Here is a 20,156-nt window from a genome sequence, read left to right as displayed (position 1 = left end):
CCTGATAGTACAGATGTCTATGCCATTCCTGGTTACACAGCCATACACAACTGTAGGCCAGACCAACAAGGGGGTGGCACAGCCATATACTACTCAGACCAACTAGAATGTATCACTAATACTTGCACAAGAGATGAACATGGGGAATATATAATAGCCAAATTCAAATCCAAATACCTACAAAAACCTCTCACATTGATAAACATCTACAGAGTTCCACAGTCAAACATTAGCCAATTTAGTCAAAACCTAGGAAGTATGATAACTGATGCACGCATGAACAAAGATCACTTACTACTCTCAGGTGACTTCAATATAAATCTCCTGCAAGACCAGGACCCACACATTACTGAATTCACAAACACAATGAGTAACTGTATGTTGCTACCAACAGTAACAAAACCTACAAGAGTTACAGAGACTAGTGTTTCCCTACTTGACCACATCTGGACCAACACCATATCCCCTTTAAAATCAGGCATAATTACAGATAATACCACAGACCACTACCCTACTTTCCTCATAACAACTCTTGGTAAATTACCCCAAGACACTACTAAAGTCACCTTCAGACTTCACAATGAGGCAGCCATTAATAACTTCACAACAGCAGTAGCAAACATTGACTGGCACACTGAGCTAGAAATCAATACAGATATTGATGAATGTATTAATAATTTTCTAAAAAAGACCCAATACCTCTATAACAAGCACTGCCCTAAAAAAACTAAGCAGATGACAGCTAAGAGACTGAACAGTCCCTGGCTAACACCCAGCATTCTCAAATCCATAAATACAAAACACCAATATGAAAAACAGTACAGAATGGGTCACATAACCAGAGACCAAACAAAACGTTACTCGTCAATCCTAACCAGCCTGATAAGGGCAAAAAAATTGTATTATGAGAACAGATTATCCAACTTACGAGGTGATATAAAAAAGACCTGGAAAACCCTATCAGAAATTCTGGGAACAAAAAAGATATCACGAAATAGCGAAATAAAATTAGCAAAATCAGATGAACCCCAACTCCCACCAACAGAAACAGCAAACAGACTCAATGATTTCTTCTCCACTATAGGACAAAACCTTGCCAATAAAATCCCAAGCTCAGATACCCCACCAAATGACTACCTCACCGGCAACTACCCGAACACACTGTTCCTAGCTCCGACTAACCCATACGAAGTCTCCCTTATTATCAACGCACTAAAAAACAAGGCAGGAGATTTAAATACCTTACCACCCTTTATATACAAAAAAGTGTCACAAGTGCTATCACCAATCATTGCAACACTCTTTAACAAATCCATTGAATCCTCCACCTTCCCTACAGTACTCAAAATAGCAAGGGTCACCCCGATCCACAAAGGAGGAGACCAAACAGAGTTGAATAACTATAGGCCAATATCCAACTTACACCCTCTCTCAAAAATCTTCGAAAAATTAATTCATAAACGAATCTACTCCTACCTTATCTCCAAAAACATACTCAACCCCTGCCAATTTGGATTCAGGCCTAATAAAAATACTAATGATGCTATTATACACATGCTAGAACATATATACACTGCAATAGAGAAAAAAGAAGTCCCACTGGGGATCTTCATTGACTTATGTAAAGCTTTTGATACAGTTGACCATGACTTGCTCCACGTAAAATTGTCACACTATGGTATAAGAGGGCACTCCCTCAACTACCTCAAGTCATACCTCAGCAACAGAAGCCAATATGTGTACGCAAATGGGGCAAACTCTTCTGCACAACCAATTACAGTTGGTGTCCCACAGGGAAGTGTCCTTGGCCCTCTTCTCTTTCTCCTATACATAAATGACCTACCAAATGCTTCGCAATTACTCAAACCCACACTATTTGCTGATGACACAACATACGTCTTCTCCCACCCGAGCCCAGTCACGCTAGCCAATACTGTAAATACCGAATTACAGAAAATATCTACCTGGATGAGTACTAACAAACTTACACTAAACATTGACAAAACCTACTTCATTCAGTTTGGTAACAGAGCTACAGATGTCCCTCTTAACATAATGATAAACGGATCACCTATCACAAAGCTAACAGAGGGAAAATTCTTAGGAATCCACCTTGATAATAGACTCAAATTTCATACACATATACAACAAATTTCTAAGAAAATTTCCAAGACTGTAGGCATACTATCGAAGATACGGTACTATGCTCCACAGTCAGCCCTCCTGGCCCTATATCACTCTCTTATTTACCCCTATCTCACCTATGGAATTTGTGCATGGGGCTCAACAACAAGTAACCATCTCAGACCACTAATTACCCAACAAAAGGCTGCAGTTAGAATGATAACAAATTCTCACTACAGGCAGCACACTCCACCAATATTCAATACACTCAACCTACTCACCATACAAAACATCCATACCTATTACTGCACCTATTACATACATAGAACACTCAACTCTGATATTAACCCTCCCCTCAAACATCTCCTTGCCAACCTCAACAGAACACATGACCATAACACAAGGCACAGATCACTCTTTGATATTCCTCGTGTCCATCTCACGCTATGCAAAAACTCAATGCACATAAAAGGCCCTAAAATCTGGAATTCATTACCTGTAAATATAAAAGAAACACTACCTGTTTATAAATTCAAGTCTCTTCTCAAAGATCACTTACTCACCCAAAACCAAATAAATACTGAATAACTGAACCTTATAAATTGTATATCTTAAATGTTTCTCACAATTATATCACATAAATGTTAAACCTAAAACCCAATCTAACTTTATTATTTTTTAAATACACTACCTAACAGAATACTAAATTCTACTGAATTTACAACAATGCATGCAACCATATGACCTGTCTTTGTAATACTCATTTGTGCTTTATAGTAATCTGTTTACATTAATGTTTTTCACTGATTTCATCATTGCTTAGTTAATCTTAAGTTAATTTTAAGCCAGCCCGTAATGCTATGCATAGTATAAGTGGCTTTGGCATGCTGCTCTTATCTGTATTTTTTTGTACCTCTGTATGTGTGCTCAAATTATAAATAAATAAATAAATAAAAATTCAACACTTTCAGCACACTCACACATAATCACTGTTTTTGCAGAGGTGCTCAGAACACAACAGCTTAGAAGCATATACCTATAAAGATACACAACATTGCCCCCCTATCCACCCTGTCATTCGCCTTTTCCAAATTCATAAATGCCACAAAGACCTCTTTAGCCTTATCTAAATACTGTTCACTTATATGTTTCACGGACCAGGTGTTTACAGTGAAACATATAAGTGAACAGTATTTAGATAAGGCTAAAGAGGTCTTTGTGGCATTTATGGATTTGGAAAAGGCGTATGACAGGGTGGATAGGGGGGCAATGTGGCAGATGTTGCAGGTGTATGGTGTAGGAGGTAGGTTACTGAAAGCAGTGAAGAGTTTTTACGAGGATAGTGAGGCTCAAGTTAGAGTATGTAGGAAAGAGGGAGATTATTTCCCAGTAAAAGTAGGCCTTAGACAAGGATGTGTGATGTCACCGTGGTTGTTTAATATATTTATAGATGGGGTAGTAAGAGAAGTAAATACGAGGGTCTTGGCAAGAGGCGTGGAGTTAAAAGATAAAGAATCACACATAAAGTGGGAGTTGTCACAGTTGCTCTTTGCTGATGACACCATGCTCTTGGGAGATTCTGAAGAAAAGTTGCAGAGATTGGTGGATGAATTTGGTAGGGTGTGCAAAAGAAGAAAATTAAAAGTGAATACAGGAAAGAGTAAGGTTATGAGGATAACAAAAAGATTAGGTGATGAAAGATTGGATATCAGATTGGAGGGAGAGAGTATGGAGGAGGTGAATGTATTCAGATATTTGGGAGTGGACGTGTCAGCTGATGGGTCTATGAAAGATGAGGTGAATCATAGAATTGATGAGGGGAAAAGGGTGAGTGGTGCACTTAGGAGTCTGTGGAGACAAAGAACTTTGTCCTTGGAGGCAAAGAGGGGAATGTATGAGAGTATAGTTTTACCAACGCTCTTATATGGGTGTGAAGCATGGGTGATGAATGTTGCAGTGAGGAGAAGGCTGGAGGCAGTGGAGATGTCATGTCTGAGGGTAATGTGTGGTGTGAATATAATGCAGAGAATTCGTAGTTTGGAAGTTAGGAGGAGGTGCGGGATTACCAAAACTGTTGTCCAGAGGGCTGAGGAAGGGTTGTTGAGGTGGTTCGGACATGTGGAGAGAATGGAGTGAAACAGAGTGACTTCAAGAGCGTATCAGTCTGTAGTGGAAGGAAGGCGGGGTAGGGGTCGGCCTAGGAAAGGTTGGAGGGAGGGGGTAAAGGAGGTTTTGTGTGCGAGGGGCTTGGACTTCCAGCAGGCATGCGTGAGCGTGTTTGATAGGAGTGAATGGAGACAAATGGTTTTTAATACTTGACGTGCTGTTGGAGTGTGAGCAAAGTAACATTTATGAAGGGGTTCAGGGAAACCGGCAGGCTGAACTTGAGTCCTGGAGATGGGAAGTACAGTGCCTGCACTCTGAAGGAGGGGTGTTAATGTTGCAGTTTAAAAACTGTAGTGTAAAGCACACTTCTGGCAAGACAGTGATGGAGTGAATGATGGTGAAAGTTTTTCTTTTTCGGGCCACCCTGCCTTGGTGGGAATCGGCCAGTGTGATAATAAATAAAAAAATAATACACAACATATCCTTCCAAACTGCCAATATCCCGAACCCCTCCTTTAGAGTGCAGGCATTGTACTTCCCATTTCCAGGACTCAAGTCCGGCTATATAAAAATAACCGGTTTCCCTGAATCCCTTCACTAAATATTACCCTGCTCACACTCCAACAGATCGTCAGGTCCCAAATACCATTCGTCTCCATTCACTCCTATCTAACACGCTCACGCACGCTTGCTGGAAGTCCAGACCCCTCGCCCACAAAACCTCCTTTACCCCCTCCCTCCAACCTTTTCGAGGACGACCCCTACTCCGCCTTCCTTCCCCTACAGATTTATACGCTCTCCATGTCATTCTACTTTGATCCATTCTCTCTAAATGACCAAACCACCTCAACAACCCCTCTTCAGCCCTCTGACTAATACTTTCATTAACTCCACACCTTCTTCTAATTTCCACACTCCGAATTTTCTGCATAATATTTACACCACACATTGCCCTTAGACCGGACATCTCCACTGCCTCCAATCGCCTCCTCGCTGCTGCATTCACAACCCAAGCTTCACACCCATATAAGAGTGTTCGTACTGCTATACTTTCATACATTCCCTTCATTCTCTTCTTCTGACTTCATATATACAATTATTACAATATTGCAGTAGTCTGCATAACAGTAAATCTCTTTTTTGTGTGAATAAAAATTCAAAATAGAAAGCAAGAGTATTGTAACAGGGGCCTGGAGACGTGACTGATGAACAGAGAAAATGTTATTTTAGTGCCAGTAATTCTATTGTGTTTCTCACCTTCTTTACCAAAAGACTGGCACTCTGAACTTTCTTTGGCCCCATGGTGGCTTATTTCACAGTCGCACTCAATAAACAAGCACCAAAAACATTGGATGAATGTGCGGAGTACAGCGGACCCTCGACCAACGATATTAATCCGTTCTTGAGAGCTCATCGTTAGTTGAAATTATCGTTAGTCGAGTTAATTTTCCCCATAAATAATGGAAATCAAATTAATCCGTTCCTGACACCCCAAAGTATTGAAAAAAAAAAAATTTTTACCACATGAAATATTAATTTTAATGCACACAAACTGAAGAAGACATGTACAGTTACATGACACTTACCTTTATTGAAGATCTGGTGATGATTGATGGGATGGGAGGAGGGGAGAGTGTGGATGGTGTTAGTGTTTAGAAGGGGAATCCCCTTCCATTAGGACTTGAGGTGTCAAGTCCTTTTCCGGGGTTACTTCCCTTCTTTTAATGCCACTAGGACCAGCTTGAGAGTCCCTGGACCTCTGTCGCACAACATATCTGTCCATAGAGCTCTGTACCTCCCGTTTCTTTACGATTTGTCTAAAATGGGCCACAACATTGTCATTGTAATAGTCACCAGCACGGCTTGCAATAGCTGTGTTAGGGTGATTTTCATCTATAAAGGTTTGCAGTTCAACCCACTTTGCACACATTTCCTTAATCTTTGAACTAGGCACAATGGATTCCACAACTGGCATAGGCATCTCAGGGTTAGCCCCAAACCCTTCAAAATCTTTCTTAATTTCCATACTAATTCTCACCCTTGTTATCACAGGGGTGGCACTAGAAGCTTTCTTGGGGCCCATTGTGACTTATTTTGCAGGTGCAATCACTAAAAACGCTGTGATAATATGAAATGTTCCGATTGTATGTTTGGATGCGACCGCGGTGGCTGGCTTGTAAACACTGTACAGGCCACACGTGGACGCGTCTCGAACGGAACAAATCACATTGGTCGAGTTTTTTAGCGCTAGTTGAGACAAAATTTTTGCGTTAAAATGTATCGCTAGTTGGATTTAACGTTATACGATGCTGTCATTGGTCGAGGGTCCACTGTATTGTTCATTGAACGAGTGACAGGCAGACTGAGTCAGGTACGTGTGAGTGGCGGTGTCCCGGGCGGGTGAACGCATCTGTTACAGACGATTTCTGAGTGGATGTACGAAACCCGGGGTGAAAATTCGCCGAAAAAAGTTGCTGAAATCCAAATTGTACGATATTTGGACCAGACGAAAACCAGGGTTCCGCTGTACAATGATATGCTCTTGTACTCTCAAGTTAAGCTTAAGCTTGTCCAAAATGCTCTGTATAGCCATGGGCTTCCAACATGCGCCCATATGTTACTTATTTCTGTATAAACAATGTATCATGTTGAAATAAGCCTGTATAGTGGACCCCCGCATGACGATTACCTCCAAATGCGACCAATTATGTAAGTGTATTTATGTAAGTGCGTTTGTATGTGTATGTTTGGTGGTCTGAAATGGACTAATCTACTTCACAATATTCCTTATGGGAATAAATTCGGTCAGTACTGGCACCTGAACATACTTATGGAGTGAAAAAATATCGTTAACCGGGGGTCCACTGTATTTGTATAAAGCTATTTCTTTATTTTGGTTTCTTTGGAATAACTAGAAAAAGCTTCTGATAGGATTCAAACTTTTAACATTGGTATATTCTGGGTTGGGATTGTTATTGCAGTGTGTAGGGGGCCAGCTTGCTAATTTTATTTTTAATATGGTAAGATATTTTTTTCCAAATAACTTAAGTATGTCTCTTTTGAATGACTTCATTTTGTAATAGATGAGGCATCTTATGAAAAGATGATGTACTTTAGAGTTAATTGAGTCACTGGTCAGCTTTGTAGGTGCAAATTTGCTAATTTACTAACATAGCTAATCAGTATCCCACAAAACTGGGTTATGAATCATGCAGATTCTATTGTTTAACTTTATTTGCATGAGTTGTGCATAGATAATAAACTAAATAGCTGAAATCTCAAGAAACTGGTGTTCTCAGTGGTTGTACAATGTCAGTTCAGTCAAGAAAGAAATTCTGACATAACTTGTCTCAACACTCTTTTTGGTCACAACACTGTGATGCTTTACATACTTGTCTGGGTTTACCAAATATTTTTAAATAACTTTTTTTTATTTTAGTACAGTCAGGTTCCAATTAGTGTAAATTTTGATTTAGTATGAAATTAATTAGTGTTGGTTCCCCCGAAACTCTTCAAATCATGCACAAATATTACATATATAATTTGAATAGCGTGAATTCGAATAATGTGACCACCTCACAAGATTCATTACTCACAGTAATTGAAACCTGGCTTTGTAATGCACTTTTCTATGTACTACAGTATATAAGTTAGCATTAATGTTAGCCGAACTTGAATTCTGGCATTGGGAAGTACAGGGTTTGCACTCTCATGGATGGATGGGGATGCTGCACTTCCAAAGGTCACTTGAATTGTGATGTCTTTGAACATCTGGCAAGGTAGCAGTTGAATGATTTATGGTGAATGTGTTTATCTTTTTTGGTCACCTTGGTGGGGTACAACCAGTGTGGTTAAAAAAAAAAAAGTAAAAATGTTTGTTATTATTGAAAATGACTTAATAACATTAACAGGATATTGGTGGTCATTATCATGTACTTTCAAGAAAGCAACAAATTTGATGAACTAACAATTTTTGATGCATTAATAAATTTTATGAACCAGTTTATTTTTATATACAGTACTCAAAGATTTATACCAACCAATTTTACATACGTACCAACCAATTTTGCATACGGTTACAACAAATATTATTAGCCAGCAAAACTACAGTGCTGAGGATGTCTAGAGTTTACTTACTGTAATGAAAAAAATCGTAATCACATTGTAGTAACATTAATAATATAACCCACCTTCATACTGACCTGGGAATGGAAATACATTAACCAGTAACTGGTTATATATACTAGGTAACTGAAGGCATCTGTTACTTCTAGGTGTGAAAGTATTATTTCGTGTTGGGTTGGTCCTGCTGAAGTATGGGCTGCGATCACAGGTGCTCAAGCGATGCCCGGGCATGTACGAGACCCTTCAAGCTCTTCGCAACATTGACCATGGTGTTATGGCTGAAGGATTTTTGCTATTTCAGGTAAGAAAGGATAATGCATTGTATTATATAAGGTGCTTCTTGACTTATGATGGCTCTGCTTACCACTTTATGATGGTGCAAAAGCAATTACAGTGGACCCCCGGTTAACGAACTTTTTTCATTCCAGTAGTATGTTCAGGTGCCAGTACTGACCGAATTTTTTCCCATAAGGAATATTGTGAAGTAGATTAGTCCATTTCAGACCCCCAAACATACACGTACAAACGCACTTACATAAATACACTTACATAATTGGTCGCATTCGGAGGTGATCGTTAAGCGGGGGTCCACTGTATTTTATAGATGAAACTTAAGATAATTACCCAGCATGAAAGCAACATGTCTGTAACTTGTATTCATTTATTTACTTTTCTATTCTGGCATTTAATTAGCTACAGTAATTCTTTCTTTATTTACTTATTCAGTGACAGTAGTTATTTGTTTATTTATCATATACACCTACCATCCGACTTACGACCTGCTCGACTTACGACCACTCGACTTACGACCGTGTTTTTTATGCCAAATTTCTGGGAAATAAACAACTATTTGTGTTGTACACAGTGTTTATCCTAAACCTTACAGTATAAAATACAGTACTAACAACATAAAAAGTAAAGTAAAACATGAAATACCAAAATAAAACAATAAAATAGTCATTACAAAAATGTTTTGTTGATATTCAGTAGTAAAGTTCGACTTACGACCATTTCGACTTATGACCGGTTTCTCAGAACCGAACTCGGTCGTAAGTCGGATGGTAGGTGTACATGTATCCGTATTTGACTCATGTCATTTTTCAACATATGATGGGTTTGTTGGACTGTAACTCCATTGTAAGTTGAGGAGTACCTGTATTAACCCTTAAACGGTCCAAACGTATATATACGTTTTTTCAACATCTGAAAGTATGTAAAAAAAATGTAGATCTACTTTTGTGGCACTACGAATTTGAACATCGATCTGTTTGGACCGTTTAAGGGTTAAGCTACAGTTATTAGACCAGCAACTAAGTTCCCAGTATGTAAATTTATATTGAATTGTTGCAATAGGTACTGCATTCGTTATTTTTTTAATTCGGTTTAGGGGTGTGCCCAAGTTTTGGTTTTGGTATTGGCTAATTTTGATGGTACTAGTATCAGCCTGAAACTAAGTAATGGAATCAGTGGGTATTGGTCAGTTTTCATGGTATTGAGACCAGTATTGATGAGTATCATGTAATTTTGATGGTAATGATACCAGTGTTGGTGAATATCAGGTAATTTTGATGTTGGTACCAGCCTAATACTTAGTACGTATTGTAAAAAAAATTTGGTATTATCTCATCAGTAATTTGGTTATATGTAGTTACAAGGGGCTTGGACTTCCAGCAAGCGTGCGTGAGCGTGTTAGATAGGAGTGAATGGAGACGAATGGTACTTGGGACCTGACGATCTGTTGGAGTGTGAGCAGGGTAATATTTAGTGAAGGGATTCAGGGAAACCGGTTATTTTCATATAGTCGGACTTGAGTCCTGGAAATGGGAAGTACAATGCCTGCACTTTAAAGGAGGGGTTTGGGATATTGGCAGTTTGGAGGGATATGTTGTGTATCTTTATATGTTTATGCTTCTAGACTGTTGTATTCTGAGCACCTCTGCAAAAACAGTGATAATGTGCGAGTGTGGTGAAAGTGTTGAATGATGATGAAAGTATTTTCTTTTTGGGGATTTTCTTTCTTTTTTGGGTCACCCTGCCTCGGTGGGAGACGGCCGACTTGTTGAAAAAAAAAAAAAAAAAAAACAAATATGATTCTATGTGTTTTTATGACCTGGAGAGTAAAGTAATATTTCTGTTTCTTCTTCTTTCAACAAACTGGTCGTTTCCCACCGAGGCAGGGTGACCCAAAAAGAAAGAAAAAAACTTTCATCATTCAACATTTTCACCATCACTCATACATAATCACTGTTTTTGCAAAGGTTCTCAGATACAACAATTTAGACATCCTTCCAAACTGCCAATATCCCAAATCCCTCCTTTAAAGTGCAAGCATTGTACTTCCCATTTCCAGGATTCAAGTACGGCTAATCGGTTTCCCTGAATCCCTTCACAAAATATTACCCTGCTCACACTCCAACAGCTCGTCAGGTCCCTAAAACTATTCATCTTCATTCACTTCTATCTAACATGCTCACACACGCTTGCTGGAAGTCCAAGCCCCTTCCCTACAAAACCTCCTTTACCCCTTCCTTCCAGTCTTTTCAGGGATGACCCCTACCCCACCTTCCTTCCCCTACAGATTTACTTTGTTCCATTCTCTCTAAATGACCAAACCACCTCAACAACCCCTCTCTGACCCTCTGACTAATACTTTTAGTAACTCCACACCTCCTAGTTTCCACACTACGAATTCTCTGCATAATATTTACACCACACATTGTCCATAGACCCGACATCTCCACTGCCTCCAACCTCCTCCTCACTGCAGCATTTACAACCCATGCTTCACACCCTATATGGGTGTGTTGGTACCACTATACTCTTGTACATTCTTCTTTGCCTCCACAGGTAATGTTTTTTTGTCTCCACGGTTACCTCAGTGCACCACTCACCTTTTTTCCTTCATCAATTCTATGGTTAACCTCATCCTTCATAAACCCATCCGAGACAAGTCAACTCCCAAATATCTGAACACATTCACTTCTTCCATACTCCCTCCCTCCAATGTGAGATGCAATTTTTCTCTATCTAAATTGTTTGATACCCTCATCACCTTACTCTTATCTATGTTCACTTTCAACTTTCTACCTTTACACCCTCCCAAACTCAGCCACTAACCTTTGCAACTTTTCTTTAGAATCTCCTAAAAGCACAGTATCATCAGCAAAAAAGTAACTGTGTCAACTCCCATTTTGTATTTGATTTCCTATAATTTAATCCTACCCCTCTCCCCAGCACCCTAGCATTTACTTCTTTTACAACCCCATCTATAAATATGTTAAACAAAAAGAAAAAGGTAAGCCAGACTTGAGTCCTGGAGGCAGAAAGCACAGTACCTACACTCTAAAGTGATGAAAATGATGCAGTTTTGAAGGTTATGTGAACAGTGATGTCAGCACACTAACCCCTACCATTTGCATACCCCTGCTGTTTGTATACGCCTACCATCATACACCCCTACCCTCGTACACCCCTACCCTCGTACACCCCTACCCTCGTACACCCCTACCCTCGTACACCCCTACCCTCGTACACCCCTACCCTCGTACACCCCTACCCTCGTACACCCCTACCCTCCCAAACCCCAACCCTTGCACACCCCAACCCTTGTGCATCCCTACCCTCGCACACCCCTATCCTCGTACACCCCTACCCTTGTACACCCCTACCCTCGTGCACTGCTACCCTCATACACCCCTACCCTTGTACATCCCTACCCCTCACACACCCCAACCCTTGCACACCCCAACTCTTGCACACCCCAACTCTTGCACACCCCTACCCTCACACACCTCTACCCTTGCACTCTGCTACCCTCACACACCCCTACCCTCACACACCTCTACTCTCACACACCCCAATCCTTGCACACCCCAGCCCTCACACCCCAACCCTCACACACCCCTACCCTCACACACCCCTACCCTCACACACCTCTACCCTCACACACCCCTACCCTCACACACCTCTACTCTCACACACCCCTACCCTTGCACTCCCCTACCCTCACACATCTCTACCCTCGCACTCCCCTACCCACAATTTTTCATGACCCATATAGGTTAGATCCAATAAATGAATACAGAATATTATTATTTATCAAGTACAGTTACAAATATGATGCATGAACTCAAAGAAAAAAAATCAATAGATTTTTCAGAGAGAATAAAAGGTAAAGTACATGCATGTTACTGTGGTCATATTAATAACAAAATGTGTCTTCAAAGAAATTGATTCAGAGGAAGAAAGAAGTGAGGTTATTTGGCTACACTTGCACAATACTGTAATCACAAACTGTTTTCATGTAACACATTCATGTATCATAGTCAACCAGCTTTGAGGTATAACATGGATTTTGCTTCTAGAGAAATATTGCATCTGCAGGAAGGCACCACTTACATAGCAGGTTAGGTTCTCAACTGCTGTCAAAAAGCAAAAATTGCTAAAAAGTTAAACATATTCTTTTTTCACTTTCAAATGCATATAAAAGCCTGATAACACATTTACATTATCATATATTAAGTGCGTTATAGAGCTAGGCCTAAAAAAAAAGATATGAAAGTTAAATGAATGTACAGTACACACACGTTATTTACTACCTTAAAATATTTCCGTCCTTAGCTTATATGTAGTGAATGTTGAATTTGAAACTTTGGAAAATTGCCAGAATACAGAGATGCAGAGCACACAGATTCTGTAAACAGACTGAAGTCACTGACAGTAAAATGGTACCAACCCCCTTCCGTGATTCAGCTGTTGAGTACATCAGGCTAAAAAAAAAAAAATGTCAAAAAAGCGGGACACATGCCGAATATAATTGAAAACCGTCGAATTAATGGAAGGCTGAAAAGCAGTATGCCATAAAATGAGACCTTCTTTTACTATGATAGTCACAGAAATAAATTATGTCTTAGTTTTGTAATTAACTGGTTGTTTTGCATTTCAGATGCAGCGGCTAGACCTGACTGAAGACGACCTGCAGAGAGAACACCAACGACAGGTACAAAAGCGGAGACAGGCAGCCAAAGACGCCGCAGCCAACGGGAGATAGAATGTTACTGAGGATGGATTTAAATTAGCAGAGAGGTCTTGTATTTCAATCCACCGGATGGACCGGAACTCTTGATTGTTTCCATTGTTAGGGAACTAACAAGGTAACAAAATATCATGGTAGTATGATGGTATTGGATATTCTTTCAGTATTTTCCTCCTGAAATATATTGATTTCCAAGCCATTTTTGATTGAGGTTTGCAGGAGGATAGCTAGACGTTTATGTTCTTAAACTGATGCTATAAACACTGCTAACATCGGTAATAAGGTGACAGCAGAATTATTGTACATATCTCTCAAAAATTAATGGAAGGACCAAAGTTTTCACATTTTTTTGGATGATATAGGGGTCATATAAGAGGCCTCTCTAATAAATTTACCTAGCTTGGTGTAATCTCACTTTTGGCATTTGAGGTGTATCTAAGATACTATGCCATATTTTTGTTAATGTTGCCTGAGTTTGTTGATCTTGGCTAACAGTTGGTTTAGAAATATAACTTGATTATCATACTGAATGTCAGTGTAGTGTGAGAGACAAGACTTGCGCAACACCTTGGGTGCAGTAGCTATTGTCTTGTTGAGCAGCAGTAGACTGTTGATGACCCAGCCATAGCAACAAGTTGATCAGATGGTGTTAGTTACCTCTCTAGGGACAATGGAAATGTGGCCTTTATAACAGCTGGGGTTTTCTTTTTAGGTGACAGTGAAATGTTACAGAGATGCATGCCAGGAGTGGGTTTTGATGTTGAGGTGAGTGAAGTGTGTGTTGAGCAGCATTAATGCTGGATTTCGGTTCATATTTAGTAACTATTGGGAGTTAATATTAATTCACAGAGAAAAATAAAGGTAATTTTTATTTAAATTTGCTAGTTATCTGCCTTTTTTTATGTAGTTTATGCATTGAGAAACACTTTTATAATCCATAACGAGTTAATTGTTGTACTTGATGTGGACCAAATATACAGGATAAGATTTTTTGTAATATTAAGTGGAAGGAGGAGCTGTATCTGATCTGTCTCTTCAGAGATAAACAGAATATGGATTTTTCTGCATATTAAACCAAGGCAAGTAAATATTACTAATGATAATTTTGATGTTTACATATTTGAATTTAATCAGGATTTACTGATACGTGGGTATCATATTTTCTATTACCAAAATTCCTAGAGAAGTTGGTTTTTGATACTCCTGTGTTGCCATCTACTCATATGGTACATTAATTTGAACTATAAGTCATGTAGATAACACTTTAAATATTGATGCTAATTATGTTAAAATAAAGTTTATAACAAGTGTGATGGCAAAATGGTGCTCTTAAACTCAAAAAAAAAAATAATATTTATTCATAACATTGTCGCCATCACTACTTCTTAATTACAATTTTGTTTTTACACTTGATTCACAAGTAAAATGAATAAGTGCATTACATTATATCATATGGAGGTGTACTCTGAGAGAATGTAATGTTGCAAGGAAAATTATCTGGCACAGGCTTATTACATTCTGTTAAGGACATCTAAATTCAACTTCTTATTCCTTTATTTGAGGTTAATTACCATTGAGAGAGAGCATCTAGCACTCAGTGTTTGTCACATGGCTAGCACCACCAGGCAGATGATAATGCCCTCTCAGGGAGGTGGTGTTATGCATGATTTATCCCTGTGTGCACACTGTGCATGCCTTCATACTGTATTGCATGGGTAATACTGTGAGCAAGAAGCCAAGAGTATGGTAAAGAAGAGTAGATGAATGAAGCACTTGTGCAGCATTTAGGTATCTTTATCCCATAAATGTTTTGCCAGCCAGTGGCTTCAGTCCAGTGCAGAGAAAAGTGAAAGATGAAGAGTTTGATGTAATCAGTCCCTCAGCCTGGAGTTGATGGGTTCAGTCCATTGATGGACTGAACATATTGACTCCAGGCTGAGGGACCGATTACCTCAAAATCTTCCTCATTTTCCACCTTTCTCTGCAATGGACTGAAGAAGCCACTGGCTGGCAAAACATTTCCAGAATAAAGTTACCCAGATGTTGCACAAGTGTCTCATTTATCAAGTTGTTGGTTTTGTAAACCATTTATTCAGCAAGGAGAGTAGGCTTGCTGTGTAGTAGTACCTGTCAAGTCTTGCTGGTGGATTACATCCACGAGAAATGTGGTTCTTTTTTTTTTTTTTTTTTTGGCAGTGGAACTTTTAGATTTGTTGCTGTGTCATGTGTACTTTATCTTGGACAGAAGAATAACTACCGAAGGCATGATGCAATTGAAACCAAATGAGTATAGCTATATTATTATACTAAAGATCATTCTTTGTTTGTGCATATCAGGATGTTAATATTAAGGTAATCTAGTGGCCTTAGATAGCATTTGGGTAAAAAAAATTGTCACATTGAGCAATTGTAAATGGAAATAATCAATGCCATGTACAAATTTTGTCTTTCTCTCCAAACGTCTTCTCTGCGGCATACCCAGGTTCAGAAACTCAATGGCAGCAGGTAGTAGCAGTAGCCTAAATGATGATTGCACACTTCTCTCTACATTTACCTCTCAAAGTGGCAGAAGTAGCGATAAACTAGTCTTGGGTATGAAATCCTTTGCTGTTTGCCCACAAGATCAACCAGTGCCTCTTGCATATAAAATATTGATATATTTAGATAGCTTATATATTTTGTGGCATATATGTAAATTATATAGATAGTCTTAAGGCTTAAGATTTTAGAGTTTACAGATTTGTTCTAAACACTGTACTAATTTTAAGTCAGTGTTGATAATGTAATATTTAGTGTTATGTATTTCATGTTTCCATTCTCTTTGATTCTTATAGGCTTATGTAATCAAAATAACAGTTTGTAAAATATATATACAGGACTTATTAAAGTAGCCAGAATGTAGCTATTAGATTATTTCAATTATACGCAAAGATTTCTCTCCTCTCATACATTGTAAATTCCCAGTTACACTTGCTGAAGTTAATGAACAGTCTGCATGGGAAAAGTGTTCTCTATCATATCTTGAATTTGTTACTTAAATTGCTTATTTGAATACATGCATGTGTAATAATGAAATTTTGGGAGAGAAGATTAGGCTTAATGTTTGGATAGTCTTCATCATGGGATATTATCTTGCACTGAAATAAGAACATAAAAAGGAACACTGCAGCAGGCCTACTGACCCATGCAAAGCAGGTCCATGTGACACCCCCCAGATGCAAGTTATAAATCTCTATTCTTGAATTGTCTCAATACATAAGCCAAGGAATAGTTCCTGTATCTGAATACAGGAGGTTCCCAAGATATATAGATCTGGACTTTAAAGCCTTCAACCAGTAAAATTTTGACAAGTGCTGAGCTGCAGCACGAATGAGTTAAACAGAGCCAACCTGTGTACTGTTTCTTTCAATACAAACAACTGGTTTGTAAGGTAGGAAACCATTAACACAGTCCATCTGTAATTTCGGAACCTCTTGTGTAGTTGTTGTCACAGGAAAAGACTTGTCTTATGGCAAGGAAGATGGTTAAGACCTATTTTGTGAAGAATAGAGATAGCAGCTGTGCGAGAAGTTAAGATATGTAGTGTTGAAGAGGTACTTTTAGATCTTTGAAAAATGGATTTCCGTTTGTATAAAATTTACTTTGAGTTTGTGTAACACTTTGAATCAAGTTTATTGTATAGTAATTATACCAGCTGTGTATCTTGGAAGTATACATGTCCTGAGAGAGTAAATATGTGTTTATGTAACCTGTCCTCCTAATGCCAATGCTGTATTTTTTCTTTATATGCTTAAGCTAATTTCTCTATGTTCATTATTTAGGTTAGGTTAACATTAATAAATCATTTAATCTCTATCATAACATACACTAACACCAATAATTGCATACAGGCAACAGTATATATTGATGCACAAATCAATTAGACTGAGGAATTGACAATGACAATCCATTGTTAACATTTTATTGTCAATTACTGACAGTCTCGGGATGCCGTAAAATTCTGACATTTGCTATGGAGGACAGGTTGCTTTATAATAACTATTTAATAGAGTTAAGAGCTGTGTACTAATATACAGTGTTAAAGAACTCGTGTCAAAATGAGTCTCTTTTAATCCACAGTTAATAATTTTTGTTCAAATAAATATGCAGCTTTGTATAGACAATTCAAAAGTATGAATATATTGCTCATTTCTTAATTAAGGGTCCCTGCATCCAGTCATATATCTTTAATTTACATTATATATATAGTTCACATTTATAATTCCATTGTCATGGCATGGCAGACACCATTCCTGATGCTTTATGTTATTGAGGAAATGGAGCATTCAGTCAAAATTATATCTTTCTTTAGTTCTCAGAATCTGTTAACGTATCATAATAAATGTAGATACTTCACTTACATTTTAATATGATAATGGTATGTAATACAGACAGGTTGATAAGTGAGACACATATGCAGTAGTTAGATATTTTTATTGCAAAATGTTTTGCATACACAGTAGGCTTCTTTTGTTAAATACTGCTTCTGCTGCCTCTTCTGTGTTCAACTGAAGAAACCTACTGTGTAGGCAAAACATTTGGAATAGATATCTTAACTGCTGTACACGTGTCTTACTTTTCGACTTGCATTTTTATTTAGGTTAGTGACAAATGGCATAAAGTTGACAGGTGGTGAAAAAGGCGCAGTTGCAGTAAGGAACTTTATCGAGATGTCATCATGTGAAGTATCTCGATGACATTCCTCTGTAGTTTCGTCATTTGCACTACCCACTGTTAAGGAATGCATTTAGTTTTGATGAGTACCTCCATTTGCCTCTTGAATACAACTGGTCATAATAAGTTTTGTGCACAAGTTAATCTCAAGTTTATCTTAAGTTATTAAAGTTAGTGTGAGGTGGTATTTCCAAGTTATTAAAAACCTCAAGGCCTTTTTTCACAAAATTTTCCTTGATTTGTAAATGTCAAAAGCATAGTGTGCTTAAAAAAAATTAGCTCGTTACTTATCATTTACGTTACAATATTTTAATGGTTTGTGTGATCTCTCTTATTGGGTATTAACCCTTTCACTGTCAAGACCCCTGCTCACAAACTTGTTCTCAGTGTTGAAGAATTTAAAAAAAAAAGTTATTTTTTCTAATGAAATGATAATCTTTTCCTGATGGTAATGAAATTTGATGGAAAACTTATGGAATTATGCTCTCGCAAAGTTGGCAGCCTTGGCAATATTTATGCATCAGCAATTTCGCCTACTTTGAGCCCTATTTCCAGTCGACCAAACTCAACTATTTCGCTAGAACTCCTTTTGTTTTATTGATTAAGTACAAGAAACCATCCATTTACCAATTTCGACTACCCAATAAAGTGATCAAAAATTGGTAATTTGGCCAATTTCATGCAAAATTCAGGAAAGTCTAATATCAGAATAGGGTCCAGAATTAACAATGCAAACATTCCTAGAACTAAAATAACATTTTCTCTGTTCATTAAGTCACGTCTTGAGGCCCCTTTTATATTAAACTTGCTTTCCATTTTGAATTTTTATTCACACAAAAAATGGAAGATTTGCTGTTGTGCAGACTACTGCATTATTGTAAAATGTTATAAATAATATCAGTGCATTTGTAAAAGCATGTTAGACCCACCAGTTGATGTGTATTGGACGCATGACGTGAATTGTTTGCTCTTGAACATCGGCAAAAATTGAACATTTCCGCTACTCTGATCTCAGTTTCAATGTACTTTTAGTCCGTAAACCATTCAAAATTCTAGTTCTGTAATATATCTTCCATTCTATCAAATCAGACCAAGAAAACAATAATGCAACCATAAGTACTATACGAAATTACACCGTAAATTTTGCTTTTTTAAATAAAACACACAGTCGGAGTTTTTTTTCTCATGTACTGCGTGCTGCAGGATTTTTTTTATACTGCACACACTGACCACTCAGACCTGTTCTCTCACATGTAGACCTACCAGCTTTCTCCTGCAAGATTGGAAGCCGCTAGAATTTTGGCATAGTATTACGAGACTGACACTGGCTTGCAAGCCGTAATGTTATGGGACCGACAGTGAAAGGGTTAATAGTGGTAAATTGTTGAGAGTACTGAAAATTTTAATTCTTTCTTTCAACACACCAGCCATATCCCACCGAGGCGGGGTGGCCCAAAAGGAAAAACGAAAGTTTCTCCTTTTAAATTTAGTAATATATACAGGAGAAGGGGTTTCTAGCCCCTTGCTCCCGGCATTTTAGTTGCCTCTTACGACACGCATGGCTTACGGAGGAAGAATTCTGTTCCACTTACCCATGGAGAAAATTGTAATTATTGCAGTAAATTAACAATGATGTTAGCAAGCTTTTTTTTGTTATATTAAAAATCACTTAACCCTTTCACTGTCCTGACCCTCAGAATTAAACGTGCTCACAGTGTCCACATTTTTCATCTAAATTCAGCTGAAATAGTAGAAAATCTTTTTTTAAATGTAACGATATAAAAAATACAAAAGTTGGTGGAAAACTTACAGAATTACATAGTTGCAAAGTTAATGGTCTGGGCACAGTTTAAGCACAAGCAATTTCACCAACTTTGAGTCCTATTTTAAGTTAATTATATTGCTCAGTTTAACCAAATTTTAGCCATTTCACTAGTAGACTTTCCATTCTATCAATTTAGCACAAGAATCTGCTGATTCAACTATCAAAAATACTCTATAACGTGCACAGAAATTGGTAATTTGGCAAATTTTACACAAATTAAAAAGAATT

At 38.1% G+C, this 20,156-nt stretch overlaps 1 protein-coding gene across 2 annotated transcripts in view; it reads left to right on the top strand.

Annotated features, from left to right (window-relative positions):
- LOC128698623 (TBC1 domain family member 10A) overlaps positions 1-14,737 on the top strand; it is a 283,668-nt gene extending 268,931 nt beyond the window's left edge. For both annotated transcript variants that reach the window (XM_070104006.1, XM_053790966.2), the window contains exons 8-9: positions 8,505-8,656; positions 13,301-14,737. In XM_070104006.1, the coding sequence (XP_069960107.1) occupies positions 8,505-8,656; positions 13,301-13,405 (257 nt within the window). In that variant the 3' untranslated portion in view covers positions 13,406-14,737. The remainder of the gene's footprint in view (positions 1-8,504; positions 8,657-13,300) is intronic.
- The last annotated feature ends 5,419 nt before the right edge of the window (positions 14,738-20,156 follow it).

The sequence above is a fragment of the Cherax quadricarinatus genome, chromosome 88, assembly GCF_038502225.1.
Source record: "Cherax quadricarinatus isolate ZL_2023a chromosome 88, ASM3850222v1, whole genome shotgun sequence".
NCBI lineage: Eukaryota > Metazoa > Arthropoda > Malacostraca > Decapoda > Parastacidae > Cherax > Cherax quadricarinatus.
The sequence above is the reverse complement of the archived record's forward strand: the minus strand, read 5'-3'. Positions and strand labels throughout refer to the sequence as shown.